This window comes from Cygnus atratus, chromosome 28 (genome assembly GCF_013377495.2).
Source record: "Cygnus atratus isolate AKBS03 ecotype Queensland, Australia chromosome 28, CAtr_DNAZoo_HiC_assembly, whole genome shotgun sequence".
Taxonomy (NCBI): domain Eukaryota; kingdom Metazoa; phylum Chordata; class Aves; order Anseriformes; family Anatidae; genus Cygnus; species Cygnus atratus.
In genome coordinates this window covers 2,274,499-2,301,977 of record NC_066389.1, presented here as the reverse complement: position 1 = coordinate 2,301,977, position 27,479 = coordinate 2,274,499, and the positions used below count along the sequence as shown (strand labels likewise).

At 64.4% G+C, this 27,479-nt stretch overlaps 2 protein-coding genes across 3 annotated transcripts; both read left to right on the top strand.

Moving 5' to 3' along the window:
* Positions 1 to 761: 761 nt before the first annotated feature.
* On the top strand, positions 762 to 10,494 carry CGN (cingulin). Its single transcript, XM_035570805.1, has 21 exons — positions 762 to 1,661; positions 1,713 to 1,799; positions 2,275 to 2,375; positions 2,650 to 2,719; positions 2,972 to 3,067; positions 3,201 to 3,352; positions 3,656 to 3,797; positions 3,875 to 4,087; positions 4,437 to 4,585; positions 4,681 to 4,822; positions 4,926 to 5,126; positions 5,340 to 5,546; positions 5,678 to 5,935; positions 6,442 to 6,612; positions 6,691 to 6,852; positions 7,560 to 7,649; positions 8,948 to 9,031; positions 9,709 to 9,827; positions 9,907 to 10,015; positions 10,100 to 10,263; positions 10,353 to 10,494. The coding sequence occupies exons 1-21, from the start codon at positions 762 to 764 to the stop codon at positions 10,492 to 10,494; spliced, it is 3,759 nt and encodes a 1,252-aa protein (XP_035426698.1).
* A 1,851-nt stretch (positions 10,495 to 12,345) lies between these two features.
* Positions 12,346 to 26,946, top strand: TUFT1 (tuftelin 1). Of its 2 annotated transcripts, XM_035570735.2 has the most exons (13): positions 12,346 to 12,447; positions 17,115 to 17,183; positions 17,538 to 17,642; positions 18,014 to 18,100; positions 19,843 to 19,923; positions 20,267 to 20,338; positions 20,992 to 21,105; positions 22,594 to 22,722; positions 23,467 to 23,561; positions 24,120 to 24,225; positions 24,750 to 24,833; positions 25,651 to 25,751; positions 26,021 to 26,946. In XM_035570735.2, the coding sequence occupies exons 1-13, from the start codon at positions 12,388 to 12,390 to the stop codon at positions 26,073 to 26,075; spliced, it is 1,158 nt and encodes a 385-aa protein (XP_035426628.1). In that variant the 5' UTR covers positions 12,346 to 12,387; the 3' UTR covers positions 26,076 to 26,946. The 2 variants fall into 2 exon arrangements, with proteins under 2 accessions (XP_035426628.1, XP_035426629.1); XM_035570736.2 differs by lacking the exon at positions 19,843 to 19,923.
* Positions 26,947 to 27,479: the final 533 nt, after the last annotated feature.

The following is a 27,479-nucleotide window of genomic DNA, read 5'->3' as shown; positions in this document are numbered from 1 at the left end:
CTCGTCCTCCCCGTGAGCTGCTGCGGCGACCGCGCTCGGCTGGGCTGCAGCACCCCCGTCCCCAGTGCCCCCGGGGGGTCGCGTCACGCTGTGCCCAATGTGTCACCGCTCGCATCCGTCCCCTCCCAGCGCACGTTGCCGGCCGCGGGCAGGGCGAGGCGGGTGCCGGGCGATGCTGGCGGGCTCCGAGGCGCTCGCCGCAGTGAGGCTGCGGCGCTCCGTGGGCACCCGGGAGGCAGCGGGAGCAGATCCTGGCTGCGGAACCCGCCCGGGCTCTGCGCGCTGCGTCCCCCCCGCATCCCGGCTGCGAAGGGTGCGCAGGATGAGCGGCCGGTGGGTGCGCAGGACGAGCGGCCGGTAAGCGCCCGGCCACTGGTGCCGCGCTCGGGGCGGGGGGGTCGGCTCAGCCCCCCGAGGATAAGCTGGCTTGGGGCAGCCCCGCAGTGCCGGCGCTGATGCAGCCAGGCTGCCTTGTCCCCTGCCCTGTCCTGGGGACGCCGTTTGCATCCCTGCTCCATGCCCAGCGCCGCTCCCTGGGGCAGGGGGCTCTGTGACACCGGGAAGGGGCGCACGGGAGCAGCGCCGTCGCCCTGGGCTCCCGGACCCTCCAGGGACAGAGGCCGCTGTACGGAAGGCGCTGGGGAGGACGGACCCCTGCCGAGCGCCGTCTGCGGCAGCGCGGGGCCCGGGGTCACTCTGCCCTCTCCCACCGCAGGACCGCGGTGCTGAGACCCGGCATGGACTGGCCGGCGAGCGCGGACATGGCGGAGAAGCAGAACCCGGTGGACTACGGCGTCCAGATCCGCTTCATCAATGACCTGCAGGAACCCAAGAAACCCCCCAAGGCGCGGGCCAAGCCGGGCTCCTACGGGGTGGCGGTGCGCGTGCAGGGCATCGCCGGGCAGCCCTTCGTCGTCCTCAACAGCGGCGAGAAGGGCGGTGATTCCTTCGGGGTGCAGATCAAAAGCGAGGGTGCCTACACGGGCCCTGCCGCCGGCCCCCGGCCCCCTGAGCTGCCCCCCGAGCTGCCCCCCGGCTCCGTCAGTCCCGACTCGGAGCTGCCAGAGAACCCCTACGTGCGCCGGCAGCCTTCCTGGAGCACCTCAGACGAGGAGCCCAGTGGCGGGGTCCCAGCACCCCCCCGGCACAAGCCCCCCACCAAGCGGCCGCCCAGGGAGGAGCTGCGGAGGACGCAGTCCCACGGCAATCTGCTCACCGCCGACGATGACGAGGGGTCCTTCGCCCCCGGCCCACCGCGGGGGCAGCCCGGCGGCACCCACCAGCCCCGGGCTCTCTCCAGCACCAGAAGCAGCAGCATGCTGAGCATCGCCGGGCCGCCCCGGCTGGCACAGGGCGAAGTGTCCGGCTTTGGGGCTGCCATCAGGGAGCCCTCCTCGGACTCAGAGGCCCCGGGGCGCCGGCGGCCGGGGGATGCTGATGGCAGCGACATAGACACCAAGCCGCTCTCCTCGGTGGACTCGCTCATCAGCAAATTTGACGGGAAGGTGCAGCAGAGGGGCCGGGCGGCCCGGAGGGGCCGCATCCCCTCAGAGGAGAGGAAGCGCTCGCAGAGCCTCGATGGCCGCGTTTCTCGCCGTGCCGTGCCAGACGGCCGGGAGCTGAGCGGTGCCCAGCGCGGGGACGTTCGCCCCCTGCCCTCGGTGCCCACCGGCAGCCTGGGCCGGGAGCAGGGAACCAGGCCGGCGGAGGAGGGGGCGACGAGGAGCCAGCGGGCGAACCGGGGCATGGAGGAGCCCCCGACCGAGCGGCTGCAAAGCAAAGCCCGGGCAGAGCTGCAGGTACTGGGGGGATGGATCCTGTCAAGGGCCTCATCCTGCGGGGCATCGGGTCCTGCTGGCACCGTTAGTGTGGGCTGAGCACTGCTGGTGGTGCATGGGGGTCTTGCACTCATTAATCTGGGCTCTGGGCCACGGGTTGGGTTGGGGACCCCTCACTCGTGCCACTGCTCCCTCAGCTGAACAGGGCACCCACACCCGCACCGCTTCTGGCTTCCCCGTGGGGCTGACACCCACGTCCTGCGAGCACTCGCCTGCAGCCCTGCCCGCAGTCCCTGCATCTTGGGGGGCTTCTGGGCGAGAACCTTCCCTGCTGGGTCACAAGTGTGCAGGAACCCACGACGCCAGCCCCCAGTGCAGATCGGGCACCTTGCCCTGCGCTCCTCAAGGGCCAGCATCCTCCGGCTCAGCGGGGACACCGGGTGGGGGGGTTCGCGCCTGGCTCTCGCTGGAGCTGTGCCCCCTGTCCTTGTGGCAGTTCAAATCCACCCCGGACCTGCTGCGGGACCAGCGGGAGGTGGCCCAGCCTGGCAGCAGCGAGCACACCAAGGAGCTCATCTACAGCATCCTGAAGGAGGGGTGAGCATCCCAGCTGCGTCCCGGGCTCCGGCTGTTCCCTGTCCCAGTTCCCAGTTCTCGAAGCGCACTGCGGAGCAGTTCGGGAGCGGAGCTGCCGCGGTCACTGCCGTGCGGGTTGCCTGGGGCAGGGCTCTGCGGAGTGGGGCGGCTGGAGCCAGGTTAAGGCTATGTGGAGGAGAGCAGCCAGGCGCTCAGGGTGCCCCTGCCTTCCCGCACTCGCCCCATTCCGTCCCCTCCATACCCAAACGCTTTGCTCTTCCCGTGACGTCTGCAGGAGCAGAGACAGCGAGACCTCCCTGAAGAGGAAAACCACCCTGGTGTTTGAGAAGGTGCAGGAGCTGACGGTGAGCTGGGGCCAGCACGGTGCTGCTCCCTGCCTCGTCCCCACCGTGCTCGGGGGGCGGCAGGGGGCTTGCATGGGCGCCCCCCCAGCGTGTGGGGCACAGCGCGAGGCTGAGGCCAGGCCATGTCTGGGAGGAAACACAGCCAGAGCCTCCCCACCCGGGGAAGGGGTGGGCACGGAGCTGGAGCTCTGCAGGGCCGAGCCGTGGCCGGCGGTGCCCGTGCGTGCCAGCTGAGCCTGGGGCTCCCTCCAGGTGCCTGCCAAGGACACGGCATGCTCCCAGCCCCAGCACGGGGAGCTGGCCAGGAAGGTGGAGGAGCTGCAGGAGCAACTCGACAAGGAGACGAAGGTGAGGCCAGGCAGAGGGAGCTCCCTGCTCTCTGCCCTGCACCCGGCAGCGATGCTGGGGAAGCGGGCAGGGGGCATCGCCACAGCCAATTGTCCCCCTGGCGGGGGTGTCACTGCCATCCCCTCCCCGACAGCTCCGCCAGAAGCTGGAGCTGACGAGGGACCCGGCCCGGAGCAGCACCGCGCGGGCACTGGAGGCCCGGCTGCAGGAGGCTGAGGAGGAGAGCCAGCGCCTGCGGGGGGCCCTAGAGAAGAAAGGCCAGGAGCTGCAGAGGAGCTTGCAGGAGTAAGAGCTGTGCTGGGGCCTTCGGCGTGTGTCCTGCAGCTCCGTGCTGTGGGGGTGCTGGTTGGGGGTTCTGGGGATTTCTGAGGGTGCCAAGGCTGCAGGGATGGGGCTGGAGGAGCGGAGCAGGGCTCCTGTGCTGTCCCCATCCCATCCACCTGCAGGAGGCACGGGGCCAGCTGCCCAGGCGAGCTCCCCACCCGTGCAGATGCTCGCCTGCCCTTTGGGCTGGAGATGCTCCCTGGGCTTCCCCGCCTTTGAGCAGGGGGCTCAGAGCAGGGCACTGCCCCTCGTGCTCTCCCCTAGGCTGGCCGAGGCAAAGGCAGCCCGGGGACGGGCAGAAACCCAGCTGGGTGAGCGCGAGGAGCAGCTGGCGGCGATGCGCAAGGAGCTCGGCCGCCTGCATGAAGCCTCTGGGGCGTCTCCGGACAGGGAAGCCTTGTACAAGGTACGCCAGCGTGTCCAGGGGGGCGCGAGCATCCCCTGCCTCGCCGCCGAGCTCAGGGGGACCCCTCCGTGTCCCAGGAGCTGCTGGAGACCCGCGAGGAGCTGGAGGAGGCGCTGAGCTCCAAGCAGCGGCAGGAGGAGCACCTGCGGCTGCGGGAGCGGGAGCTGACGGCACTGAAGGGGGCCCTGAAGGAGGAGGTGGCGAGCCACGACAAGGAGCTCGACCGCGTCCGGCAGCAGTACCAGAACGACATGGACCAGCTGCGGCGCAGCATGGGGGACATCTCACAGGTCTGCCTGCGGGGAGACCCCGGCGTCTCACTGGGCAGGGTCTTAGCCTGGGGTCTGTGTCTGTAAATCCCCGCTTTGCATGCTCCTGCGCTGGAAGTGGGCGTTGTGTCCTGCCCCAGACCCACCCCATCGCAGCACCTCACTGCCCTGGCTCTCCCTGTCCCGGGCTGGAGGTGGCCGGCGCTGCTCCCCGATAGGGCACGAGGCTCCCCGATGGGGCATGGGGCTCCCCGTCTCCTTGTGCCGCTTCCCCGGGCTGCTCTGGGAGGCGTTAACCTGGCAGGGGCTCAGCATTGTTGGAGCATCCCCCGAGGATGCAAGCGCTCAGCGCTCCGGTCCTGCCCACCAGGATCAGGCCAACCTGGAGTCAGAGAAGCAGAAGATCAGCGCCGTGGTGAGGAACCTGCAGCGGGAGCTGGAGGAGAGCGCGGAGGAGACGGGGCACTGGCGGGACATGTTCCAGAAGAACAAGGACGAGCTCCGCACCACAAAGCAGGAGTAAGCACCAGTGGCAGGAGCAGCCTTCGTGCGACCATCCAGTGTCCTGCAGGGATGGGTCGGGGGGGTGCCGGCCTCATCCTGCCCCTCTCCAGGCTGCTGCAGGTGAAGCTGGAGCGGGAGGAGTTCGAGGAGGAGCTGCGGGAGCTGCGGGAGCGCTTCTCAGCCGTGCGGGAGGAGGCGGACCAGGCGCGGAGCAGTGCGCTGGACCCTGGCGAGCTGGAGGCACTCAGGAAGGTGGGTGACGAGGGAGCAGCGCGGAAGGAGCAGCCCTGTCCTGCACCTCGGCAGGATGCTGGCCAACACAAGGGGTCCCTGTGACCCCCCTCCCCATCCCCAGGAGCTGCGCCAGGCCCAGGAGGCGCAGCGGGAGCTGGCGGCAGAGAAGCAGGAGCAGGACGAGCTGCTGCGGCAGCGGGAGCGGGAGCTGCAGGCCCTGCAGGGCACCATGCGGGAGGAGGCGTCCAGCCGCGACGGGGCCATCGAGCGGTACCGCAGGGACCTGCAGCAGCTCCAGAAGGAGCGGGACGAGGCCGTGAAGGTGAGTGCTGGGGCCAGGGGGAGAGGAGCAGTTCTGACCACGGCCTGCTCTTGCTGTGTTGGGACTCCACGGACCTTTGCATGAGCCCCGTTTTGTCCTGGATCCCCCTCCCGCGGGCTGGGCTGGTGGCCACAAGCCCAAATTGTCCCCCTGAGCCCCCTCCCAGCTCAGCAGCCAGCCCCGGGACCACCCCACGCTGTGACCCTGTTACAGGAGAAGGCTTCCCTGGAGAGCGAGAGGGAGTCCTCGGAGCAGGCGAGGAAGGCGGTGGAGTCCACCCTGCGGGAGCTGCAGGAGCAGAAGGACGACCTGAGGAGGAAGGTCCTGGGCATGGAAACGCAGCTGAAGGAGTACGAGCGCATGGGCGAGAGCTGGGAGGGCTCCCAGGCCCGGCTCAAGGAGAAGGTCACCAAACTGGAGGTGCGGAGGCCCACCCTGCCACCCCTCCACGCATCCAGACTGAAGGCCGGGACGTGGGCACTGGGTCCCGGAGCTGTGCTGGAGGCATGGGGAGGAGGCAGCTGCGTGTTTCACGAGCGCTGTCCCCACAGGCGGAGCGCAGGCAGATGGAGGAGTCGCTGGGGGAATCCACGGACCGGGAGCAGGAGCTGCTGATGGCCAAGCGGTCGCTGGAGACGCGCTTGGACGAGGCGCAGCGGAGCCTGGCCCGGCTGACGCAGGAGCACCAGGAGCTGAGCGCCTCCTACCAGGAGGAGCAGAGGCAGAAGGAGCAGCTGAAGCGTGCCAAGAGCGAGCTGGAGGAGCAGAAGCGGCTGCTTGACCGGACCACGGAGAAGCTGAACAAAGAGGTCGGCTCTCGTACCCCAGGGCCCTGTCCCGGCGGGGGCGTCAGGTGTCACCGTGGGCACTCTCTGCACCGGGGGTTGGAGGGTGGTGGTGCTCATGGATCCCTTCCAGCCTGGGATATTCGATCATTCCTTGGTATCTGAGGCACCTTGCCTGTGTTAAGGGAGGGATCCGGCACTCCGGGGCTCTGCCAGCTGGGACTGATCCTTCCCCAGTACACCGGGGACGTCCCTGTCTGCACTAAGGCCCCATAAAGCCACGCAGCCCCCAGGGCTTGGCAGCTCCTGATGCCCCAGGAACACATCATCCCTTACGCTTCGGGGCAAATCCTGCTCGCCGAGAGGCTCAGGTTCCCTCAGAAGCCTGCTGCCTTTTGGCCAGCACCAGCGTGTGCTCAGGAGGAGGGGATCATCCAGGCTGCTCTGGCAGCCCTTGCCACGGTGCTCCCGAGTTCCCAGGGCAGAAATGTTCCCCCACCAGCTCCTGAGCTCTCCCCACTCTGCCACAGCTGGAGCAAATGACGGAGGAGTCGAACAGCTCGCTGGCCGTGCTCAAGTCGCAGCTGGAGGAGTTCAAGGAGAAGTCGCGGAAGGAGATCACAGACTCCCAGAAACAAGCTAAGGACCGGGGTGCCGAGGTGGAGAAGATGCAGTTCAGCATGGGCCGGCTGCAGGACGAGGTTCGGCAGGGGCTGGCGGCTGCGGGGCCCCTCTCCTCCCTCTCCTCCCTCGTTTCACACGGGCTGCCCTTCCCCCAGGTGACCCGGCTGAAGCAGGCGCTGCAGGACAGCCAGGCAGAGCGGGAGAGCGCGCTGCTGGACAAGGAGGTGCTGCTGCAGCGCCTGCACAACCTGGAGCAGGAGGCAGATGCCAAGAGGCGCTCCCAGGACGACCGCTCCCGGCAGGTCAAGGCGCTGGAGGTGGGTAGCGCTGCACGGCGCCCTAAAACCAGCCCTGTGCCTTCTTGCAAACCAGAGACCCCTGCAGAGGGAGAGGGGTGATGGTGAAGGGAGGGACGAGGGTCGAACGCTGCTTTGCCTGCATGCGGCACCTGCCGTGGCACCGCTCGGCGCAAGTCCTGCAGTGCTGTGTGCCAACAGCAAGGGGCAGAGCGCGCCCAGCCTTCCCCGCTGCGCCCGAGCCAGAGCTGCTGCGAGGCAGGAGCAACGCAGGGTGGCAGTGCTGGGAGCGCTGCAGTTATTAATTACTGCTGCAGCCAACCTTCTCGGCTCTGTTCAAGCCAGCATTGCCCCGCAACTCGCATGGGAGAGCTGCTGTGCCTCCTGTGGGATGTTGCTTTAGGGTTATCCTCGCCTGCTGCGGTGGTCGGTGCTTTCATGGAGGGGGAGAGCCGTCGCATCCCTTCTTCGAGCGTGTCTCCTCTCCTGCCTCCTGGGCTGTGCCAGGGCCCTGGGGCGGTTGGGTTTTGCTGGGCTGGAGGCTGCTGAACAGCCCGTTGTTGGTGCGAGCCCCTTCTTCCAGCACCTCGGTGCTCATCACTGGCAGCACGGCACCTTCCTGAGCAGGCGGGCGCTCACTGCCCCCAGACAGCCCCTCCAGCTGGCTGTTCCCTTGCCATGGGGACTGTGGGGTCACGCTGATCTGTTCTGGCCCCGTCTACTTGTAGGAGAAGTCCAAGCGCCTGGAGGTGGAGCTGGACGAGGAGAGGACCACGGTGGAGCTGCTGACAGAGCGGGTCAACCGCAGCAGAGACCAGGTAGGGCGGGCGGTGCCATGCCGGAGCCCCCCGAGCCGCAGCCTGGTCCTCTCCGGTGCAGAGCTTGGGCTCCTGGCTGCAACCAGTCACTGGGGTTGGAGCCTCGTTAGCGAGCTGTTACTGGGCAGCCCTGACCCCTCCCATTGCTCCCAGTCTCTAAATACAACCGAGGTGTCGTCGTCTGAAAAGCTGGTTCGGGTGCGAGTGGAAATTATAAGAGCTTGGTGCAAAAAAAAAAAAAAAAATCCCCTGAAATTACAGGGTGAGGTTTGTGTTTATGCAGGAAGTTGAGGCTGAAATTACGCCGGTCTCCTGGCTGTAACCTCTCTATTAAGCCACCTGCTAATTAGCTTCAAAGCTGGAGCCGGTGCTGGAACTCTGTGAGCAGGCGCGAGCTGCTGCTGAGCCTCCCAGCACCAGCACCGGTGGGCTTTGTCGACCCCCTGGTCCATGCAGGGAGTGTGTGGCAGCGCTGTGGGGCTTTGGGAGAGGCGGACCCTTCGCTCCCAGCCCCGCTGCGAACCCCCCTGGGCCTTGGAAGGGGCATTTTGGCACCCTGGGGTGCCTCATGACACGGGCTTTGGCCTGGTGAGCTGGTAAATTGGGTGGATTTTCCCATTTTTCATCCGGTAAATGGGCACATCCCAGAGGATGAGATCCACCCAAGAGGAGATTTGTCCTCTGAGTACTCAATTTGCCCAAACTGCGGGTGCTGAGGAGCAGAGGCGTTTGTGTAACCAGAGCGTGGTTCTGCTCGAACAAAATCACCGTGTGATTTTTGGGCTGCTTACATATAACTCAAGCAACTCTTTGTACAGAAGTACGTTCCCTCAACTTTAAAATAACGCACAAACGTGTATTTAGCTCTGGTCAGCCTGCAATAGGCCCGTGGGGGCCTTGGGTTTGATTCATCAGTGCATCAAATCCATTTCTGCCCCGAGCATGGCTGCACTGAAGTGCCCGGAGGTACCAGGCAGAGCTGAGAGCGCAGCCAGGTCCTCGAATCCCAGTCCAACCAGTTAAACCCTCCAGTAGAAAATTGCAGTCCTCATCCCCGAGCCACGCGTGCCTGGAGGGGGGGAGGCACGACCGCCGCTCGCTAGAAGGGCAATAGCCAACTTGGGAAGGAACCGAAATCCTCTCGCTAGGGTTTCTGTTTTCTGTGACTGCCGAGAACTGGCGGGGCTGGGTGGAATGGGGCCAGGGACCCCAGGACATGGCCACCCGTGCTGTCCCCGCGACGCAATCGCGGTGGCGGAGGACGGGGCCGAGCCCCCCCTGTGCCCCCCTCTCCCCAGATCGACCAGCTGCGGGCAGAGCTGCTGCAGGAGCGCTCCAGCCGGCAGGACCTGGAGTGCGACAAGGTCTCGCTGGAGCGGCAGGTGAGTGCAGCGGAGGGGCTACATCCAGCCCACGGCCCTGCCGCACACCAGGGGCCCTCGTGCAGCCGCCTCGGCTTCCTGCGGGCGCTGCCCTGGCCCTCTCCAGCACATCCCTCGTGTTTGCAAGGGGCTTTCCCGCTTCAGCAGCCAAATGCCTGCTCCCAAGCTGGATGCGGCCTCTTCCCCTTCCTCCCCGTGCCCCATCCTCGGGCAGAGCATCCTCGAAGGTGTCTCCTTGTGTCGCTCCGCCCGGTTCCTGCCCGGGATGCTGCGGGGAAGCACTGCAGAGGGGGGCCCCCCCGGGGCTCCCGCGGGATCCCCCCTTTCCTTGCACCCTGGGGCCACAGCGAGCGGCTCCCCGCCAGCCTGCCCAGGCTCTGAGCCCTTCATTACCCAACGTGGAGCTGGCTGGGAGCAAAGCGGATCAATGGGAAATGAGCTCCTCGAGCCGTTCTCGTTCCTGGTGTGACATTACCGCTGCCAAAACCAACACGGGGCGCGCGCCGCTGACACCGTGCAGCAGTGGCCGGTGGCCGCGGTCGCTGCTGCCTTGCTCCACAAGGCCGGGTCAGCGCTGCGGGGAGAAGAGCCACATTATGCGGTGCTTTTGGGATAGAAGCAGCTTTTCGGCTTTATTTCTTGGGCCAAAAAAGCCGTGCCTCTGTGTCTTCCCCCAGAACAAGGAGCTGAAGAGCCGCTTGGCCAGCTCCGAGGGCCTGCAGAAGCCCAGCGGCAACGTCTCGCAGCTGGAGGCACGGGTGGAGGAGCTGCAGGACAAGCTGCAGGCGGAGGAGAGGTACCGACCCCCCGCGCCCCCCGTCGCCACGCGCTGGGGGCTGCCGCCGCCCTCACCCATGCCTCGTGGCTCCCCACAGGGAGAAGAGCGTCCTGCTGTCCTCCACCCGCAAGCTGGAGCGCAAGGTGAAGGAGCTGACGATCCAGATCGACGACGAGCGGCAGCACGTCAGCGACCAGAAGGACCAGGTGGGTGGGTGGGTGGTGGGCGCGCAGCCCCCCCCCCCCGGCCCGGCTCAGTGCCGGCTGACGCAGCGCCCGCATCCCCCCCAGCTGAGCCTGCGGGTGAAGGCCCTGAAGCGCCAGGTGGACGAGGCTGAGGAGGAGATCGAGCGGCTGGAGGCCGCTCGCAAGAAGGCGCAGCGGGAGCTGGAGGAGCAGCACGAGCTCAACGAGCAGCTGCAGGCCCGCATCAAGACGCTGGAGAAAGAGGCCTGGTAGGGAGCTGGGGGGTCCCCACCGCCTCCCCACCCATCCTCCTGCCTTCCTGCCCGGTGCTGAGCCCTCTCTTCCCTCCCTGCCACAGGCGCAAGGCTGCCCGCTCGGCCGCCGAGTCCTCGCTGCAGGACGACGCGCTCAGCTCGGATGAGGAGCTGGACAGCGCCTACGGGCCCTCCTCCATCGCCTCGCTGCTAAACGAGGCCAACCTTCAGACCAGCTCCTGCTGAGGCCACCCGCGCCTCCCGGGGCCCCGAGAGGAACTGGCCACAGGCGCGGCGGCTGCCGCTGGGTGCAGGAAGCCGTTTACCGACACGGAGGAAGAGGGGTCGGGTTGAGTCGCTGCCTGAGGAGAGGTGGGGTGGGGGGGGCTGCAGCCCCCAGGACCCTGTCTGGCCTCTTCGTCTTCCTGCGGGTCTCAGGGCACCAAACTCAGCATGGTTGAAGCAGCGACGTGGCGGGGGCGATGCGACCCCGGGGAGCTGCGTGCCAGGGTTGGACACAGCCACTGTCCCCCCATCCCTGGTGCTGGGGGACATGGTCACAGGGACACTGCAGCCCCCGGCGGGGCAGGCTCGTGCTGGGTGTCGGTGTGTCTGTCCCCTCTGGTAGCACCTGCAGCCCCAGAGGCTCCCATTTATTTTTGTATGCACCAGCCCTCCACCCTCCGCTGCTCTTTTCCCTCTCAAAGTGCTATTTTAAATAAAATCAAACATTTTAACGCGTGCGGTGCCTGCGGCATTGGTCCAGGGCCGGGAGGGAGTGTGGGGCTGGGGCCATGGGTGGGGGCCAGGGCTCAGCGGCACGAGGCTCCCTCCCGCTCAGCTGGATCTGGCTCCAAGATAAATCCTCGTTATCACTAATTAACAAGGATGGGAGCCTTGCCAAATGCTAATTAGTGCCATTGCTTTGATTGGCAGGTGTTTACCGCAGTTCCCCTCCATGGCCTTGAGCAGGGCCGAGCTGGCTCCGGCCCTGGGCTCACGCAGGGCTGGGGCGGTGCGTGATGCCCGGGGCCCGGCCCTCCCTGGCCCCACTGCCTCAGTTTCCCCTTTCGCACCTGGCTGACGTTGGCTGGGATGTGGCAGCCGGTGGGGGCAGGCACGGTGTTGGCAGTGGTGACACCCACGTCCCCTCCGTGCACCAGGGAGGGACCCAGCCCGTGCTGGGCCTGCGTCACCGCTGCCAAGGGCCGTGCCCGGCACCCGGCCCCGCGCCCACGGCATCCCCGCTGCGGCCGGGCCGTGCAAGCACGACCGGTTCTGCCTGGGGCCTGGCTCCTCCTGGCCACACGTGTCGGGGCCGAGGGCAGCCGCCATCCCTGCCCCAGCCAGCAAGTGGGGTGCCGCGGCCCCCCTCGGCCTCAGTTTCCCCTCTGGGCGCTGCGGCCGCCCAGTCGCAGGGTGCCCAGGAGGCGAGGTGCCTGGCTGAGCACCACCAGAGCTGGCCGTGCTCCTGGGTTTGCTCCCCAGCTTTGCCGCCCCGAGGAGCGCCGTCCTCGCGCAGCTCCGGCCGGGACGGGCTGTCCCCACCCCGCGGCCAGAGCGTGGCCCCGGTGACCGCACGGGGCCCGGGGCTGGCGCGAGGCTGAGGCCGGCTGAGCTCATCGCACCCGTACGCGGCGCCTCAGCGCCCGGCACGCCCAGGGACGGCGGCCCCGAGCCCTGCAGCGCCGGCTGGGGGCTCCCCGGGGCGCAAGGCTGCAGGGGCACGGCTTGGCACAGCCCGGCGTGCTTCGGGACGCTGTGGCTTGGCGTGGCTTGGCATCGCCTGGCTTGGCTCGGCTCGGCACGGCACGGCTCGGCTCAGCCTGGCGCGACTCGCCTTGGCACGGCACGGCACGGCTTGGCACAGCTCCGCTCGGTTGGGCACGGCACGGCACGGCTTGGCACAGCTCCGCTCGGTTGGGCACGGCTCGGCACGGCTTGGCACAGCTCCGCTCGGTTGGGCACGGCTCGGCACGGCTCAGCCCCGGCTCGGCACATCAAGGGTGCCGGGGGCGTGGCCAACGCGGAATGGGCGCGGCCAACGGGACGGGCGCGGTCACGAGGCCGGGGCGTGGCCGGGGCGTGGCCGTATATAAGCGCGGGGCGGCGGCGCGGGGCCGCAGTCGCGGCGGGGCCATGACCGGGCGGCAGGGCTGGTGCGCGGTGCTGGACGTGCGGCCCCACGGCCAGAGCCCGGTGAGCTCCGCCCGGGGCCCGGCCCCGCTGCCCCGCGCCTTCCCCGCGGGCTCCTCTCGGTCCTGGGGGGTGGCGGGGAGGGGTCCCGGGGCGGTCCCGGGGCGGTCCCGGGGGGGCTGCTGGGGGGCGCCCTCGGGGCTCGCCCTAGGGCTGGGGGCAGCGGCGCCCGCCGGGGTGGGGGCTGCCCCGGCCGCCGTCCTCGTGTCCTCGCTCGGCCGAAGCGCCAAGTTTTGGGAGGGCGGGTGGGGATGGAGGAACGGCTGCTGCAGGCTGGGTGGTGGCATCGGGGGCCCGCTGCCCCCCGACGGGTCCGGGCTCCCCGCGGTCGGTCCCTCGGGGCTCTGGAGCTGCGGCTCTGGGGGCCCGCGGCGGAGCTCCGGCTGTCCCCGTGGGGCCGTGGTGGCAGGCCAGCAGCGAGCGTACTCGGGCGATCACTCCCTTGATTGCGCAGCGGCCTCCTGTTTTCCCTTCCACCTCGTTCACTCTTCCCCATCGCAGCCGGGCGGCTGTGGAAAGGCCAGGCCCAGGGTGGGGCCGGCAGCGACCTGCAGCCGTCCCCGCGCGGCCCGCGGCCCTCGCGCCCCGACCTCCCGGCGAGGGCGTGAAGCCCCCCCGGCCGGCGGCACTGAGCCCCTCGACGTCTGGCCTAGGCCTTGGCAGGCAGCGGCCCCCCAAAACGCCGCCTCGACGGCTGCCCGGGCCGCGGCGTTTTGGGGCTCGGCCGCCTTCCCCGTGCCGGCAGCCGCCCGGCCGAGCCCTGCCGGGTGAGTCACCCCGAGTCTCCCCAGGAGAGCCCTAATTCCCCGCAGCTTCCCTGGCCTTATAAGGAGCGATTGCAGAGTTGGGCTTGTTTAGCTAATGGGTTATTACGGTGATAACTGCCTCTGTAGTGCTGGGGCTCTGCAGCTGTTCGCTAATGATCCTCGGCGATACCCTCTGGGTCAGGTCAGGCCTGTTCCTGTTTAACAGTCGGGACGGACGGACAGACGGACGGAGCGCTGTCCCCACGGTTGTAAAACGCCCTCGTTGGGACCGCTCCGACCCCTGGCTGGCGCTGCCCCTGCGCCCGCCCCAGAGGCAGGAGGGCTGCCTGGCACCCTCGGGCACTTCCCTCTACCCCTGGTGGGGTTGGCCGGGCTCGACGGTGAAAAACGCACCAAAAGATTTAAAATCAGCTTCACCTGAAAGCCAGCAGCTAGCCTAGCTGAGGTTGCTCGCCTTAATTCCCAGGGGATCGGCTCTTTTTGGACGTTTGGACCCAAAACACAGGCAGGGAATTTCCGAGCGCCTTTTCTCAAAGGGTGCCGGCCTCGGAGTGCTGGGGCTGCAGCGTGAGCCTCGCCGAGCTCTCGGGATCGCGGCAAATTCCTGAGGCTCATAGTAAAAGCTGTGAGCCCGCGGTGCGGGGCGTTGGGCAACCTCCTGCAAGCTCAACGCGCTGGGTTGGGGTGTGAAGGAAGCGGTTGCTGTGTGAGGTTGTGTTTTCTCCCCAAACACGAGGTGAGAGGCAGCCTGTCGCCTCCCGGGTGCCCATCGGGTTGCAAAATGCGCTTCCTCCCGCGGAAAATAACGGAGGGGGCCCAAAATCCGCTGTCCCCTCTGTTTTGGGGCCACGCGGAGCAGCTTGGGAGTTGTAAACAGGAGGCAGGGCTGATTTAATGATAGCCCAGAGGTGAAGGAGTGGGGCTGGCGCGGGGGAGTTCCCGTGGCTCTGCTCTTCCTGCTTGGAGCCCGAATTCGGCACCGGGGACGGGCGGGCAGGCGCCCATGCTCCCTGGGGGGCGTGCGCTGGGGGCTCATGGCAGGGGGCTGCTCCTGGAAACCTCCCAGCGCCGGTGGGATCGCGGCCGCGGGACGCTCGGCTGCCCCACCATGGTAAGCCCAAAGCCCGGCCACCGTGGTGCAGGAGCAGGGCCGGGGGCTGCGGAGGGAGCCCCCCCTGCTCGGGTGCAGGTGGGGGGGTTTGGATGGAGCTCAGGGTCGCCCGGGCTCCTTTGAGCCTCCCCAGGGCGTGCGTGCTTCTGGGCTGGGCTTGGCGGCGGCGGCTGGAGCTGCGTAACGTCATCGTGCCTCTTTGAGGGATCGGTGTGCCTAACGGAGGGGCTGGTGGGGCTTCCCAGCTGTTTCCTCCCTTAAAGGAGGGCTTCGTGCCTTGTGGCCCCAACACAGCTTCCCCAAAACACGTCGCCTCCTTTGTTGTCCGTGGGGTCCCGCAGGCGACCGAGCTGCGCAGGGAGGGGTTTGCAGCAAACCCGGCTGTGCCGTTGGCCTCCTGCACCCGCCTCGGCCTCGCTGCGTGCACTCACCGTGCCGAAAGGGCCAGACTTCTCCCCAGGTGGTCGGGAGAGCCCTGCTCCACCACCCACCTCGCAGCTCGCTGCTGAAACCGCCCCTCCGTCCCCCCGGAGTGCACGGGAGAGGCTGGAGGCAGCCAGAGCCGTCCCCAGCCGGCATTTGCATGGCTCCCTTCCTGCTTGGGTGACCTTGGGTCTCGCGGCGCCGGCTGCTTCGCTCCCTGCTGCTTTGCTCCCTGCTTTGCAGGGCCGCGCTCCGTTCCTCGCCACGTCTGCTCGGTGGCGGCGTCGACCCACAGACGGCTCGCCTCGGGTTCTGCCGTGCTGGAACGGACGCGTCTGCGTGCCGGCTCCGGCTGGCTCTGACTGCGGGGCTGGCAATGGGCTTGCGCTTGCTGCTTATCGCCGCGCATCTGCCCTGGGAGTGCGATTCCCTCACAGCGCTGGCAGCGTCCCACCCTTGCGTGGGCTTGGCGGGCCGGGGACAGCCGTGCTGGCGAGCGTGAGAGCCTCACGCTTGTAAACAAAGCTGCGAGCGGGACACGTGAAGCGGCTGTGACACGTTCCCGGCGGCTCCGAGGCGCTGAGCCGGCGGCCCATGCTGGAGCCGGCTGCTGCGTGGCTGCGCACCGAGCCCTCTGCCCTGGCTGTGCTGCCTTTGCTCGTCCTCGAGCCAGCGCATGAGGACATTCGTGCCACGGAGGGGACCTCGAGGTGGGACCCCCGAAGCAGTTGGGGAGCACGAGGCGCAGGGGAATGGCGTCCCTCGAGCACACGTCTCCACCGGCTTGGGGCGCTGGGGTGGCAGCAGCGGCCCTGTGGTGGGTGCTCACCGGTGGGGTCCCCCCGTAGGAGCGGGACGGCGGCGAGGGAGGCTCCTACCCGTGGTGTCTCGCCGCATCCCATGCGCTTCGTGCAGCGCGGTGAGGAGTGGGTGATGCTTTGCGTGCAGGTACTGCCGAGAGCCTGCCGTGAAACTGTGGGTGCCTCTCGGACCTCGCTGGCAAAATGAGCGCTGTGGATGTGTGCCCTGCATCGAGCTCTTCCAGCACTTTTCCAACCATTTCTAATTTCTTGGCTCCTGCCTAGGAAAATGTCCCCCGGAGTGGACGTTGCAGACAAGGCAAACCAGGGTGCAGACCAGGGTGCTCGCAGAGCCCAAGCGCATTTTGCATCGGGCATTGGCCTTTCCGGGGGAACGAAGGGCTCTAGCGGGGAGTTCGGCTCCAGCAGCGATCTGCAGGAGGGCTCCTTGTCTCCAGGGAGCAGAGCTAGTGAGAGCAGCGTACACACAATATTTTGGAAACAAACAGATGGCTTGTCGAGACTTGGACGGCGAAGGCAGCGCTTGAAAGCCGAGTGGCAGAAATACCTTGACGCTGCTCTGGAGAGCAGGAGGCTGACGTGGCCAGGTGTGGCGAGGGGCGGGCGCCCGTAGCTGCGCGGGCACCGACCTGGGCTCCGCGATGCCTGCGTCACTGCCGCCGAGCAGCTCAGGCGCCGAGCAGCTCCTGCTTTCAGAGCTGCCTTCAGCGAGGAGCATGAGCGACGGCTGCCTGGGAGCCGGCGAGGTCAGTCTGGGACAGGTTCTGTGCTGCGCCGTGAGCGCCCGATGCCGAAATGGGGCATTTTGGGTGCCTTCACGCTGCTTGAAGGCTGTTTGTGTGCTCTGGCGCTCTGGCTGTCTCCACGAAAGCTTGCCTTGTGCTGGACATCGCTGAAACATCCCCTATCCTGGTAGGAAGGGGTTGGGTGAGGGGTTGGTGGAGCAATGAAGGCGAACCTGGACCCAGCGCGAGTGCCGGTGCCGATGAGCTTCCACATAGCCAGAGTCGTGGCGTGGGGCTCTGCTGCTGCTCACGGCTCCTGAAGGGCTCGGCTGGCAGGGGAAGGGGCAGTGCCCCGGTGGTCGGCACGTGTCCGGGCTGTCTAGGGAGGGCAGGGAGAGGAGGAGTGCCTGTGGTGCCCGAGCAGGGAGCAGCTGCTTTTGCCCTTCTCTGGCACTGCCACCAAACGTCACTGAGGTCCCCGGCGTGACCGATAATGGCCGTGACTCCTCGCGTTAAAATGAGTCCAGCAATTGCTTCTGCAGCCCGCCTGCATTACCTCAGCCTTGGCTGGGCTACGGCTCCTCCAAGCCTTGATGGATTTGATAAATGCAGTCGTTGTGTGCTAACTCTTACTCATTTTAATCCGGGTGTTGTTTCGTAGGCTGCAGCCTGAACCCACGGGGAAGGCAGCGTGCTCGTGCATCTGCAGTGACGCTGAGCTGGCTCGCAGAAACGCACCAGCCCGGCACCTGCTGGCGCGGGACCGGAGCTGGATGGGGGCAACTTGCAGGAGTTAAAAGCTAAAACCTGCCTCTTGTTTCAGGAGAGCGTGAAGGTGCTGAGGCTGACGCTGCCGAATGACCTGCCAGGTGACAGGCAGGTGAAGCAGAAGGTGCGTTCCCCGCGCGGGTCCTGGCTTCGTGCGCACGCGGCGCTGGCCACGGGCTCTGTGTCTCGCTGCCCAGTGCCTTTGTGTGCGTGAGCTCCCAGGTGGAGCCTCCCCGGTGCTGGAAACACGAGCTCAGGAGCTGATGCGGGGTTGGGGCAGACGTTTTGGGGAGGCTGAGCCGCTTCGTGAGCTGGGAAGCTCCTCTCCAAAGCGTTTGAAGCTTCGGTGCTGGTTCCCTGAGCCATGCTTGGTGCCGCTTGTTCCTCTGCTGAAGCACATAATGCTGATCTGACTAGAGCTGAGTGAGCTGTTCCAGCCAGTCCCGTCTCAGAGCCCTGCTCTTTCTGTGTCCTGCAGCCAGTGGGAAAAGCCTTCGCCATGGTGGCCAACAGGTCGAGCAACGGTCACTCGCTGGCGTCCGAGTGCATCAAGTCCAACGACGGCGATGAGGAGATCATTAAGGTACGGTCCCAGCTCCCTGCTGCTGCTGGCTTTGTGTTTCCTGATCAGTGGGACTGAGAACAGGGCTTCGTCTGGAGCTCCCCGTGTGGGCACAGAGAGCGCTCCCCGAGCGGGGGCTCGCTTCTGCCCGGGGGGGACCGGGGATGTGGCGAGGAGCTGGGGAGGCCGCAAGCTGGGGCCGTGCGAGGAGGTGGGGAGGAGGCAGCAGCCCCCAAGCAAAGCTGAGGGAGGCGAAGGGGGAGCCCGCTGAACACATCTGGGGGGGTCCCAGTCCCTGAGGAGCTGGCCTTGGGCTGCCCTCACCAGGCTACCAGCACACGGGGTGGGCGAGCCAGCGGCCGTGCCGGTGCCAAGGTCTCTCTCTCGCCCAGGTTTATCTCAAGGCGAGGGCCGAGGGCGGTGTGAACCACGAGGAGCACGTCAGCCAGCTGAAAAGCGAAGTTCGTTACATCCAAGAGGTAGCTACGTCCGCGCGGGGCTCTGGCTCGCACGCCGCTGTCGGGGGGCTTGCGGCAGGGGTCTGCGCGCTCTGCTTGCGGGGCACCGTGCGTGGCGCCATGGCGGCAAGCTGGCAGCAGAGCTGAACCCTCCGGTCTGCTGACTTGCCTGTACAGGGCAGCAGTCTAATCAAGCGCCATAAATTAATTCAGCCTGACTAATTGCTCTGCTATATGGACTGAATTTGAAGAGAATTGCGTGATGACTTTCCCCCAAGGCTGTCCCCTGCATGCCTGGGTGCGGCGTAACCGGAGCCTCTTGTTAAAAGGCAGTTTCTTTGGTATGTCTCATCTCCCAAAGTAAACTGGATGGTGAGGCTCCGGGACGTTTAACCCTTTCCTCTGCTCCTGGTGGCGATGTGACTTCTGGGGAGGTGGAGAGAGCTGGTTGCAGGACATGGAAGCGGTTGCATGCGTGTTCTGGTCTGGGCAGCTTGACGTGGCCAAAATAAAAAATGGGGGGAGATGAAATTTGGGTTTGCTCTCCTGGGGGAATTTCTGTGCTGGGTGCTGGCCCCAGGGAGAGCGAGGGCAGATCTGGTAGGGCAGCCTCCAGATCTCCCACGTCATCCTTCTGACTCCTCTGCCAGAACGCATGTTTCCCCCCCGAAAGAAAACAGACCGTTCGTGCTGCCTCCTGTCTGCAACGCAGCCTCGCTCCGGCGCTGGAGCCTCCCCAGGGCCGCGGCGCGCCGGGGGCGTTAGTCACCCAGACCTTATCTCTCAGCCACCTGGATGCTGCAGTTTTCTGTGATCCTTCCCCCTTCTGGGGCTTCGGCTTCAGCTGTTCTGATCTGAGCTTTCCCGTAGCTCCCTGAGTCAGGTTTCAGAAGGCCTCGCGGCAGCTGCCGAGCGTGACTTTGGCCTCAAAGGCTGCCTGCAGCCCTGTCAGAATAGCTGAAGCAGCTTGACCGTGCAGAACGACCTAATCCTGCATGTGAAAAGCAGGGAATGAGCTAAACCAGTCAGTGGTGGTGGTGGTACCAGCCTGTCCGCGCTCCTCGGGGGGTCGAGGAGGGCCCCCCAGGACCGCTGGATGCGGTGGCAGCGGCTCGGGGCCTCGGGTGCTCCCCGGCAGCTGCTCCTGCCTCCTGTCCCGTCCTGCCACTGCCAGTCCCAGGCAAAACACTTCGCCCCAGCGCCTCCAGCCTCTAAAACCCAGCAGCATGTTACTGGGGCAGGGCCGAAGCCATGCTGCAAAGCTGGAGAAGCTGGGAGCTTTTCTTTGAAAAGGGCCAGAGCCACAGCCCTTCAGCGCTTGCTGCAGCTGGGGTGAAAGCCCGTAAATCATTCCTCTGGCTCACTTTCTCTGACTAATCTGGGGAGCTGCAAGTCAAGACCACACTTGTCTGAGCCCTGCAGGGTGGCAGAGAGCGCTGGGAACAGCAAGGGGCTCCTCAGCGCCTCATAGGTGAAATCGATGATTAATGAACGAAAAATCTGTAGCGCCTCCAGGTTGTTGCTCTTTTTTTTTTTTTTTTTTTGCCTGTGATTGTGTGAGAAAGCTGCCTGGTGAGGATGGTGCCTGCGCTGCTTGCAGGCAGACCCTGCGGTACCAGTGGGTGCCAGGGGCAGGTTGGTAGAGAAGCGATCGATGGCGTATCGGCACCGGGCGTCCTCGCGGCCCCCGCGCCCCCGTTTGGTTTCTGTCGGGCTGCGTGACTGTTGGTGCAGATCGAGCTAAATTGACTTGCCTTTGCCAGGCTAGAAGTTCTTTGAAGAAGCTGCGGGAAGACTTAAGTAGTAAACTTGAGAACAGACAAGGAGATAAACAGCATGCACAGGTAACGGGAGCATTTCTTGGGCATTAAATGACACTCACTTAAAAAAAAAAAAAATCACCTTTGGGTCCAGAAAATGATAAAAGGGGCCTTAAAGATTGTGGTGCTTGTGGCAAGTGAAAGCCCCGTTGGTACCACTTACAGGTAAAAAGAGAAACCTGCACAAGCGTGCAACGAGGAGTCAGTAAGCAAATTATATTGGCTGGCCAAACGCACCCTCGCATGTTTGTTGGCAAGAAACGGGGCCTGGAGTGGCTGCGGTGCCCAGAGCTGGCTCTGCATGCGGGCGCGCGAGGGGCTGTGTCGGGAGGCGTCATGCCTGTCGGTGTCACCTTGTCCCGTGCAGGTGGTGCTGGAGAAGCAGAACGGGAGCTGGCTGCACCCCGAGAGTCCCCGCGCTGATTCCTGGGAGGACCAGGTACGTAGCCAGAGAGAGACGCCAGCTCTCTGGAAAGAAATTCCGGTTTGATTTTGAGGTCTTCCTCTCGGCAGGTAGCTCTGAGCCTGTTCAGAACGCAGTCAGACCTTTCTGCCTCGTCTTTCACAGCAAACCCCAGCACTGGGCTTTTACCGGTGTCGAACCAGGCACCAAGTGCAGCCCAGAGCAATAAAAGTGTGCGTAGCACACTTTACATCTGCACACGCAAGCCTTTTAGAGGAAGGGTTAACAAAGATCTGAAGTCTGTGAATACTTCTTCAGCTCTCTGTCTTTCCCCCGGCTGGAGCAGGCTGCCTGGGAGCCAAATGCTGCCAGGGGCATTTCAAGGGCCGGGATTTCAGGATGGGTCACTGGGGACTTGGTTCACGCCGCCGGGTTTCAGGTTGCCCAAGCGCGGATCAGGATGGCACCCTGAAAACAGGGATTGGAAGGCGACCAGGTGATAGCGTGTGCGTTATCTTGAGGGCTGGAAGCTGTCGCTGGAGTGTGGGAAGTGAGGACAGGAGTGCCTCGTGTTGTTCAGGCGGAGGGTTGATGTTGCAGGCTTCGTAACCAACAGCACTGCCCACAGAGGGGCGGAGGGCTCCTCTGTTAACTCCTCTCTGCTGATCCTTCCCTGTCACCATCTCTAGGAGGAGGATTATTCGGGAGACGATGTGGAAAAGATCCGACAGACAGCGAAGAGGCTGTTCACGAAGCTGCAGGAGGCTGAGAAGCGCCATCAGTTGGAGAAGAAGGACCTTGAGGTGAGTGTGCTGTGCACTTCTCTGTTGGAAAAGTGTGACTTTTAGTTCTTTTCTCATAGAATTGTTAAGGTTGGAAAAGACCTCCAAGATCATCTGGTCCAACCATCCCCCTACCACCAATGGCACCCACTAAACCATGTCCCTAAGCACCACGTCCAACCTTTCCTTGAACACCCCCAGGGACGGTGACTCCACCACCTCCCTGGGCAACCCGTCCCAATGCCTGACTGCACTTTCTGAGCAGAAATGTCTCCTCATTTCCAACCTATTTTTGGAAGCCTGAGTCGTTGCACAGGCGCCCGAGCCTCTGCTGTGCACAGCTCTCCCCTTTGCCGCAGAGTCCAGGCTCGCTGCTGCTGGCTCGGCCGCCCCGGCTCCACGTTGCTGTGTCCTGGCTCCTGCCTGCGGTAGCTTTTGCTCTGCAAACCCGCAGTAGCCCCCCAGAGAGGAGCAGCACGGCCTCCTGCAGCACGCTCCCTGCGCTTTGGGAAGGGTTGTGGCCTGTCCCTGGGTGGCTGCTGGCATCGCCGGTGCGGGATGAAACCACCGGGGCGCGAAGGGCCGGGTCGGCGCTGACAGCAGCTCCCTGCCACACGGTGCTGACGAAGCTGTGGCGTTTGCTTCCCTCGCTTCCTGGCCGCTGCTGATTAATGCTCCCCTCGGTTTGTTTTCCGCTGCCTGCACGGGCAGGGCCGCGCGTGCCGGTGGGAGAGGTGACGTCCCGCTTGCATCCCGTCCCGCAGACCAAACTGGTCCCAGGCAGCCTGGGGGCCTTCCTGCCGCGGGCTGGGCACGGCCTCCTCTGGGGAGGGGAGCTGAGCGGTGACCGCTTCCTCCAGCCCAGGGCCGTCCGCCCGCTGAGGTGGCACCTGCCCCGAGCACCTCCGTCCCCGTGCGCAGGAAGCGGCGTGTTTGTGGCAGCACCGTGAGGTCTCGGTTGGTGTTGGTCAGCTGTGGTGCTGGATGGAGATGTGGGGGATGCCAGGGGTGGCGTTTGGGTCCCGGTGCTCCCGATTTGCCTTGTCTGAGCCTGCTCCTGGCCGTCGTGGGGACCCACAGGGTGCCCCTGTCCCCTCTCTGCCCCTGAGCCTTTGATGCATGCGTGAGGCTGGCTCCCGAGGTCCCTGAGCCGTTGATGTGTGGCTCCCGAGGTCGGTTCCACAGGCAGGTGTCCCAAGAGGAGCCTGCGAACAGCCCCAGAACACGCACGGCTGAGAACGAACGTGGGGTTTGTGTCTGAGGTCCCTTTATTGCTCTAGCATTTAAGCGCTCGCTCCTTTGAAGTGCTTTGAAGCCGGGGAGCTTTCTAAAGAACCTTTTTTCTCTGAAGCATGTCGGGCTGCGTGCTGAGACGCCCGGCTGCCTTCAGCAAAATCTGCCTGCCACGGCTTCAAGCAGCTTCAAAATGTGGGGGGAGGAGGGCCGGGGTGCTTCGCCCACCTGCGTGCGCCAGGGTTGGTGGTGAAGGGGTTTCTGTCTCGTTTGCAGAGGGCGGTCTCGCAGTACCAGGAGGAAGCCGAGCAAACAAGCTCTGCCCTGCGGAGAGCGGAGAAGAGCGTGCTGGAGAAGGAGGTGCAGGTGGATGAGCTGCAGCGGCTGCTGGCAGGGATGGAGAAGGTACCGACCCCGCGGCTGTGCCGGGGCTGGCGCAGCGAGCGGAGCTGCCCGGTCCCGCTCTGCTGGTGCAGGAAGGGGGAGCCCCGCGGTGCTGAGGCCTGCAGAGCTCCCCGCAGACCTGCTGGGAAGCAGATCCCACGGGAGATGTGTCCTGTGCTTGGACCTGCTGTGTGGAGAGCTTGCCTTCCCAACCGGGCTTTACCCAAAAGCCCCTGACGAAGCCGTTGTGGACAGATAAATTTGACCGCTCCTGTTTTAGGCTTGCGGTTCCCAGGTCTAGAAGATCTGGTTGGTCTGTGCAAAGTCTTTCTTCTGAGTATCCTAGAAATGAGCGTGCAGTCTAGACAGCTGCCCGGTTCTTCTTCTCGTGGGGGCATTAACACAACCTTCAGCCTGGATTTCTTTTCCAGCTGTGGGCTGCTCCTAATAACATTAAACTCGTGAACGTAGGCATGGCACGAGCACGAAGCGATCTGGGGTGCGTCCCCTGGCCCAAAAGCAGGGGAGGAGATGGCTTTGTGCCCCTCCTGCAGCGTAGGGGTGAAGGAGAGGGACGTCTGCTGTTGGTCACTCTGCGGCTGCCCCTGTCTGTCCCGCGGGCTCAGCAGCGAGGCCGCACGGGGCCGGCGGGGCTCCGGGGCTGTCCGCAGCTCCCCGCTCTGTATCGGCTCCGCGAGGGAGGCCGAAGAGCATGTGTTGCGACCTGTTCCCCTGCGTGTAACTCGGCCTCTCGCTCTGCTGCAGGAGCACAGGAGCTTGCTGCTGAAGATGAAAGAAGGCGAAGCGGAGCTGGCGAGGCTGAGGAGCGCGGAAGGTGACAGACTCGCCGAACAAGACCGGTGAGGCTCGGCCTCCGCTGAGGCTGCCAGCTCCGGAGCAAGCCCACGCCGCTGGGTCGGGGTGTCAGCTCGCTGGGGCATGACTGCACATTCCTGCGAAGGGCGTGCTCGCTCTCTGGCTTGCAAAACAGCTCTCTGCTCCCCGGCGCTGACTAATCTCCAAACACCTCCCGCAGCTCTGGGCGCTGGAGCCGCGCTGCCCTGGGACCTCTAGCGGCCGCGGCTCTCCCCTCGGTGTTGGGTTTGCTCGGCCCAGCCGGATCCGTGTGCTCCAGGGGTTAATTGGCAAAGAGATGTTTCTGGAAGGCCTCGTTTGTGGCCTGACTCTTCCTGATGTTCCTGTGTCCCTGCAGCCTGTTGTCAGGAGTCTTTGTGGCTCCTGCTTGAATTGGTTTTGTCTCTGCCTCTCCTTACCTCGTCTAGTCGAAATATTTCAGCACCTGTGCTGCTGTAGGGGAAGCCTGGCTGCTAAAAGCTGCTCTGGGCACAGCTGAGCGAGTGCTGCCCTTCTGGGGAGCCGTCTGATGGCTCCTGGACTCCTCCTTTGTGCTTTCCCAGGTCAGCCAAGCTGGAGAAGGAGGTGGCCATGCTGCGGGAGAAGATCCACCACCTGGACGACATGCTGAAGAGCCAGCAGCGCAAGGTCCGCCAGATGATCGAGCAGGTGAGCGGAGCGGGACGGGACAGAGGAGACAGCTCACGGGGTTTAAAAACAAAGAAAAGAACTCTTGAGCTGCTTGGAAGCAAATAATTGCCGGTTTGTGAGGCTGAGATTCCCTCGGCAAACCAGAGGGGGCCAGGTTCAAAGGCGGCCCAGAGCCCTGTCCAGCTGCCCTGGAGCAGGAACAGACCCTGGGGTGACAGCCCAAGGACTGCAGCGCGAGCGGTGGTGGCGCTGGCGCCCGGGAAGGGTAATAAAAGGGCTTAGTGTTCCCAGTTCAGCCTGCTGAAAGAGTTAAGTCTCACTGTGTAAGCGGAGGCTCTTTCACCTAGGGCTTAATTCTCAGACTTAATTTGAAGCTTTTTTGATTTTTTTTTTTTTTTTTTTTTTATGCAGACCTTGGAGTTAATGTTGTGGGTGTTTGCAGGCAGGACGGCTGGCTGAGCTGTCCTCCTTCCTCAGCACTGCTTTAGCCCAGGTGTACATGAAAGGGATTTTTAGCAGCTGCAAACATTCTTTTTTTTCAGCTCCAGAACTCCAAAACGGTGATTCAGGCCAAAGATGCTGTGATCCAGGAGCTCAAGGAGAAGGTCGCTTACTTGGAGGCTGAGGTGTGTCCTAGCAGGGCTGTTTTGGGGGTGCTTGGGGTCTGCTCTGCATTTGGAGCCCCTGCTGAGACCTGGTGCCGCCGGCCCTCGTGCCTGTGGGCTGTCCTCCTGGTGGGGACGAGCTCTGCTCCTGCTTTGCAGCCCGCTGGGCTCTGAGCAGAGCGGCCGGCAGTGCAGCTGCTCTCTTGCAGTGCCATCTGCTTTGCCTTGGAAAACGTGCCCCGCGCGGCCCCGAGGGCTGTGCTGGTTCTTGAGGCTGGTGTGGGGGCTCCCAGTGAAGCTGGGGCTACTGGAGCGGCCGTGAGCTCCAAGGGAGTCCAAAATAATCTCATCAAGCACATTTCTCTGGCAGCTAAACCCTTCTTGCCTACAAAGCTGCAGTTGACTGCATGCGTGTCAGAAATTAAAATTGCATTCCTGCCTCTGGGATTGTAACAAGTGTCAAACTTCTCCTTTTTTGGATAAAAACTGAGCCTGCGTCAGCAGTTCTAGCATTTTCTTCCCTCCTTGGTGACTTATTTCACTAAGCTCTGCATGGGAACAGTATGTGTGAGCAAAGCCCTCGGTGAACCTAGGCAGAGAGCGGGTCCGGCTGCCCGTACCAGCTAGAGAAATCGCACGGGTGGACTTCCACGTTCTCTGGTCCTACACAGCTCCCCTGGCCCTCCTTTGTAGGGCTGGATTTCATTTCCCTCGAGAAAACCTTCCCCAGTGCGAGTGATAGTGGAGCAGTCCTCCCTTTCGGAGCAGTCCCCTACTTCCCAGCAGGTGATCGGCGTCCCAGCTGCCCGTTGCTAACCGTCCCTCCCGCCCCTTGCAGAACCTGGAGATGCACGACCGCATAGAGCACTTGATTGAGAAGCAAGTGAGTCGGGGTGGCCACAGCTCCAGAGCGCGCTCCAAGTCGGAGTACGTGAGCAGGTAGGCGCGGGGCACGGGAGCCTGCTGGGCTGCTCAGTGGCTTTATTGCAGCTCCGCGTCCCATTTGGAGATGGCGCTGGGCTTGGGGCTACTGGCAGAGGGGTGTCCTGTCCAGTGCTGCTCCTTCAGGGGAGTGCCGGGGAACAGAGGGCCCTCCCGTGGAACAGTGGAATAGTCGAGGACCAGCGCTGGGACAGGACCAGTCCCCCAGGTTTCTCCCAAGCACCGTCCAGTTCCACCTGGCTGAACAAATCCTTTCTCTCTTGCAGCAAAAGGCTGTCGGGCCCCAAGCCGCTGCCTCTCATTCGAGTGGTGGAAACATGAGTTTCGAGGGCCAGAGCGAGCTGAAGACTCTCCCCTTGTTATCCTTGACCGGACTTCCCTGCTTGACTGCCATTTTCTGGCCTCTGTGCTCAGTCTGCCCTGGACCCGCCAGCAGAGGGCTGTGCCCCGGAGCACCGCGGCACCTGAGGACAGACACAGCCAGGGCGGTGCTGGCAGAGGAAGGAGATCTACAAGGTGTCCACGCTGCTGTCCCACGGGGTCCCACAGCCATGTGGAGGCCAGTCTGGAGGCTGGCTTGGCTAGGGAAACCGAGGCCATGTGGCCCCGGCATGGACGAGGTGGCTCCCTGGCTGGAGAGCCAGGCTCGCTTTCCCTGCCCAGTCCTGGGTTTGCCGGGGCTGCTCCGTGAGCAGCCGTTGCTTCTGAAGGGTCTTGTCCAAACAGCGCCGCCTCTTCACATTGCAGCTTGCCAACGTGGACTTGGTGTTCAATCTGTTTTTAAGAAACAAAGCAAAGATTCACTCTTACAAAGAAGAAAGAAATCCTCCTGAAACAGGACTCCTTCCTACAAAACAAGCCCAATGCGTGACCAGTTGGGAGCCTCCACCTCTGATCTCCAGCACATCTGGCTGCTCCGGACTTGGCAAAGGTTCGTGTGGCCGAAATCACTGTATCGACATGCTTCTCCCAGTCCCTCTCTCAAGAGTGTAGAGAAATTGTGCCCCATGTACATCTAACGTTTAAACCCAGAGGCGGTTTGGGTTGTCCCTGTATTTATTTCAATAAATTATTGGTGTCTTCCAATGATGTGGTGACAGGCACGATTGCTGCTGTCCAGCTCCGGGGGAGCGTGTTTGAGGACTGCCTGTCCCACGTTTGAACTGGAAAATACCAACCAGCTTCCTCTGGGTTTGCCTGGTGACGCCTTTCTTGTGTGAGCCCGCGCTTCGTGAAGGAGTTGGGCAAATCTAGAGGAGAGTTGTTGGCGTTTGTACTGACCGTAGCCGTGAGACAAATGTCTTGTACGTACACCTCACAACTGTTAACACAGAAACGTGCCTTATCTGTCAGACCGTACTCGATTGAATAGATGACGTTAACTGCGCAAATGGCCTGGGCTGTGGTGTGGAGACGTTGTTCTGGGGCTCAGCTGGGCTCCGTGTGCTATAGGTGACGCTGTGCACGTTGGTTTTTTCCTTTTCCCTTTCTTCTTGCCGGTTGCTGGGCTCTCCCCTGCCTGTCCTGTGTGCCTTCCCTCCCTGAGCCCAAGCCGTGCCTCCGGCCCTCCTCTCTCCCTCTGCATCCCCAGGGGCTCCAGGAGGCAGCGGGGCCCTGGGGCCTGCGGGGGGTTTGGGGCCGGGCCCCCCCCGGGGCTTTTGGCCCCGCTGCCCTCGGGCGCTGGGGGCTGACTCCTCGGCCAGGCCCCGAGGCCTGCCAGCGCTG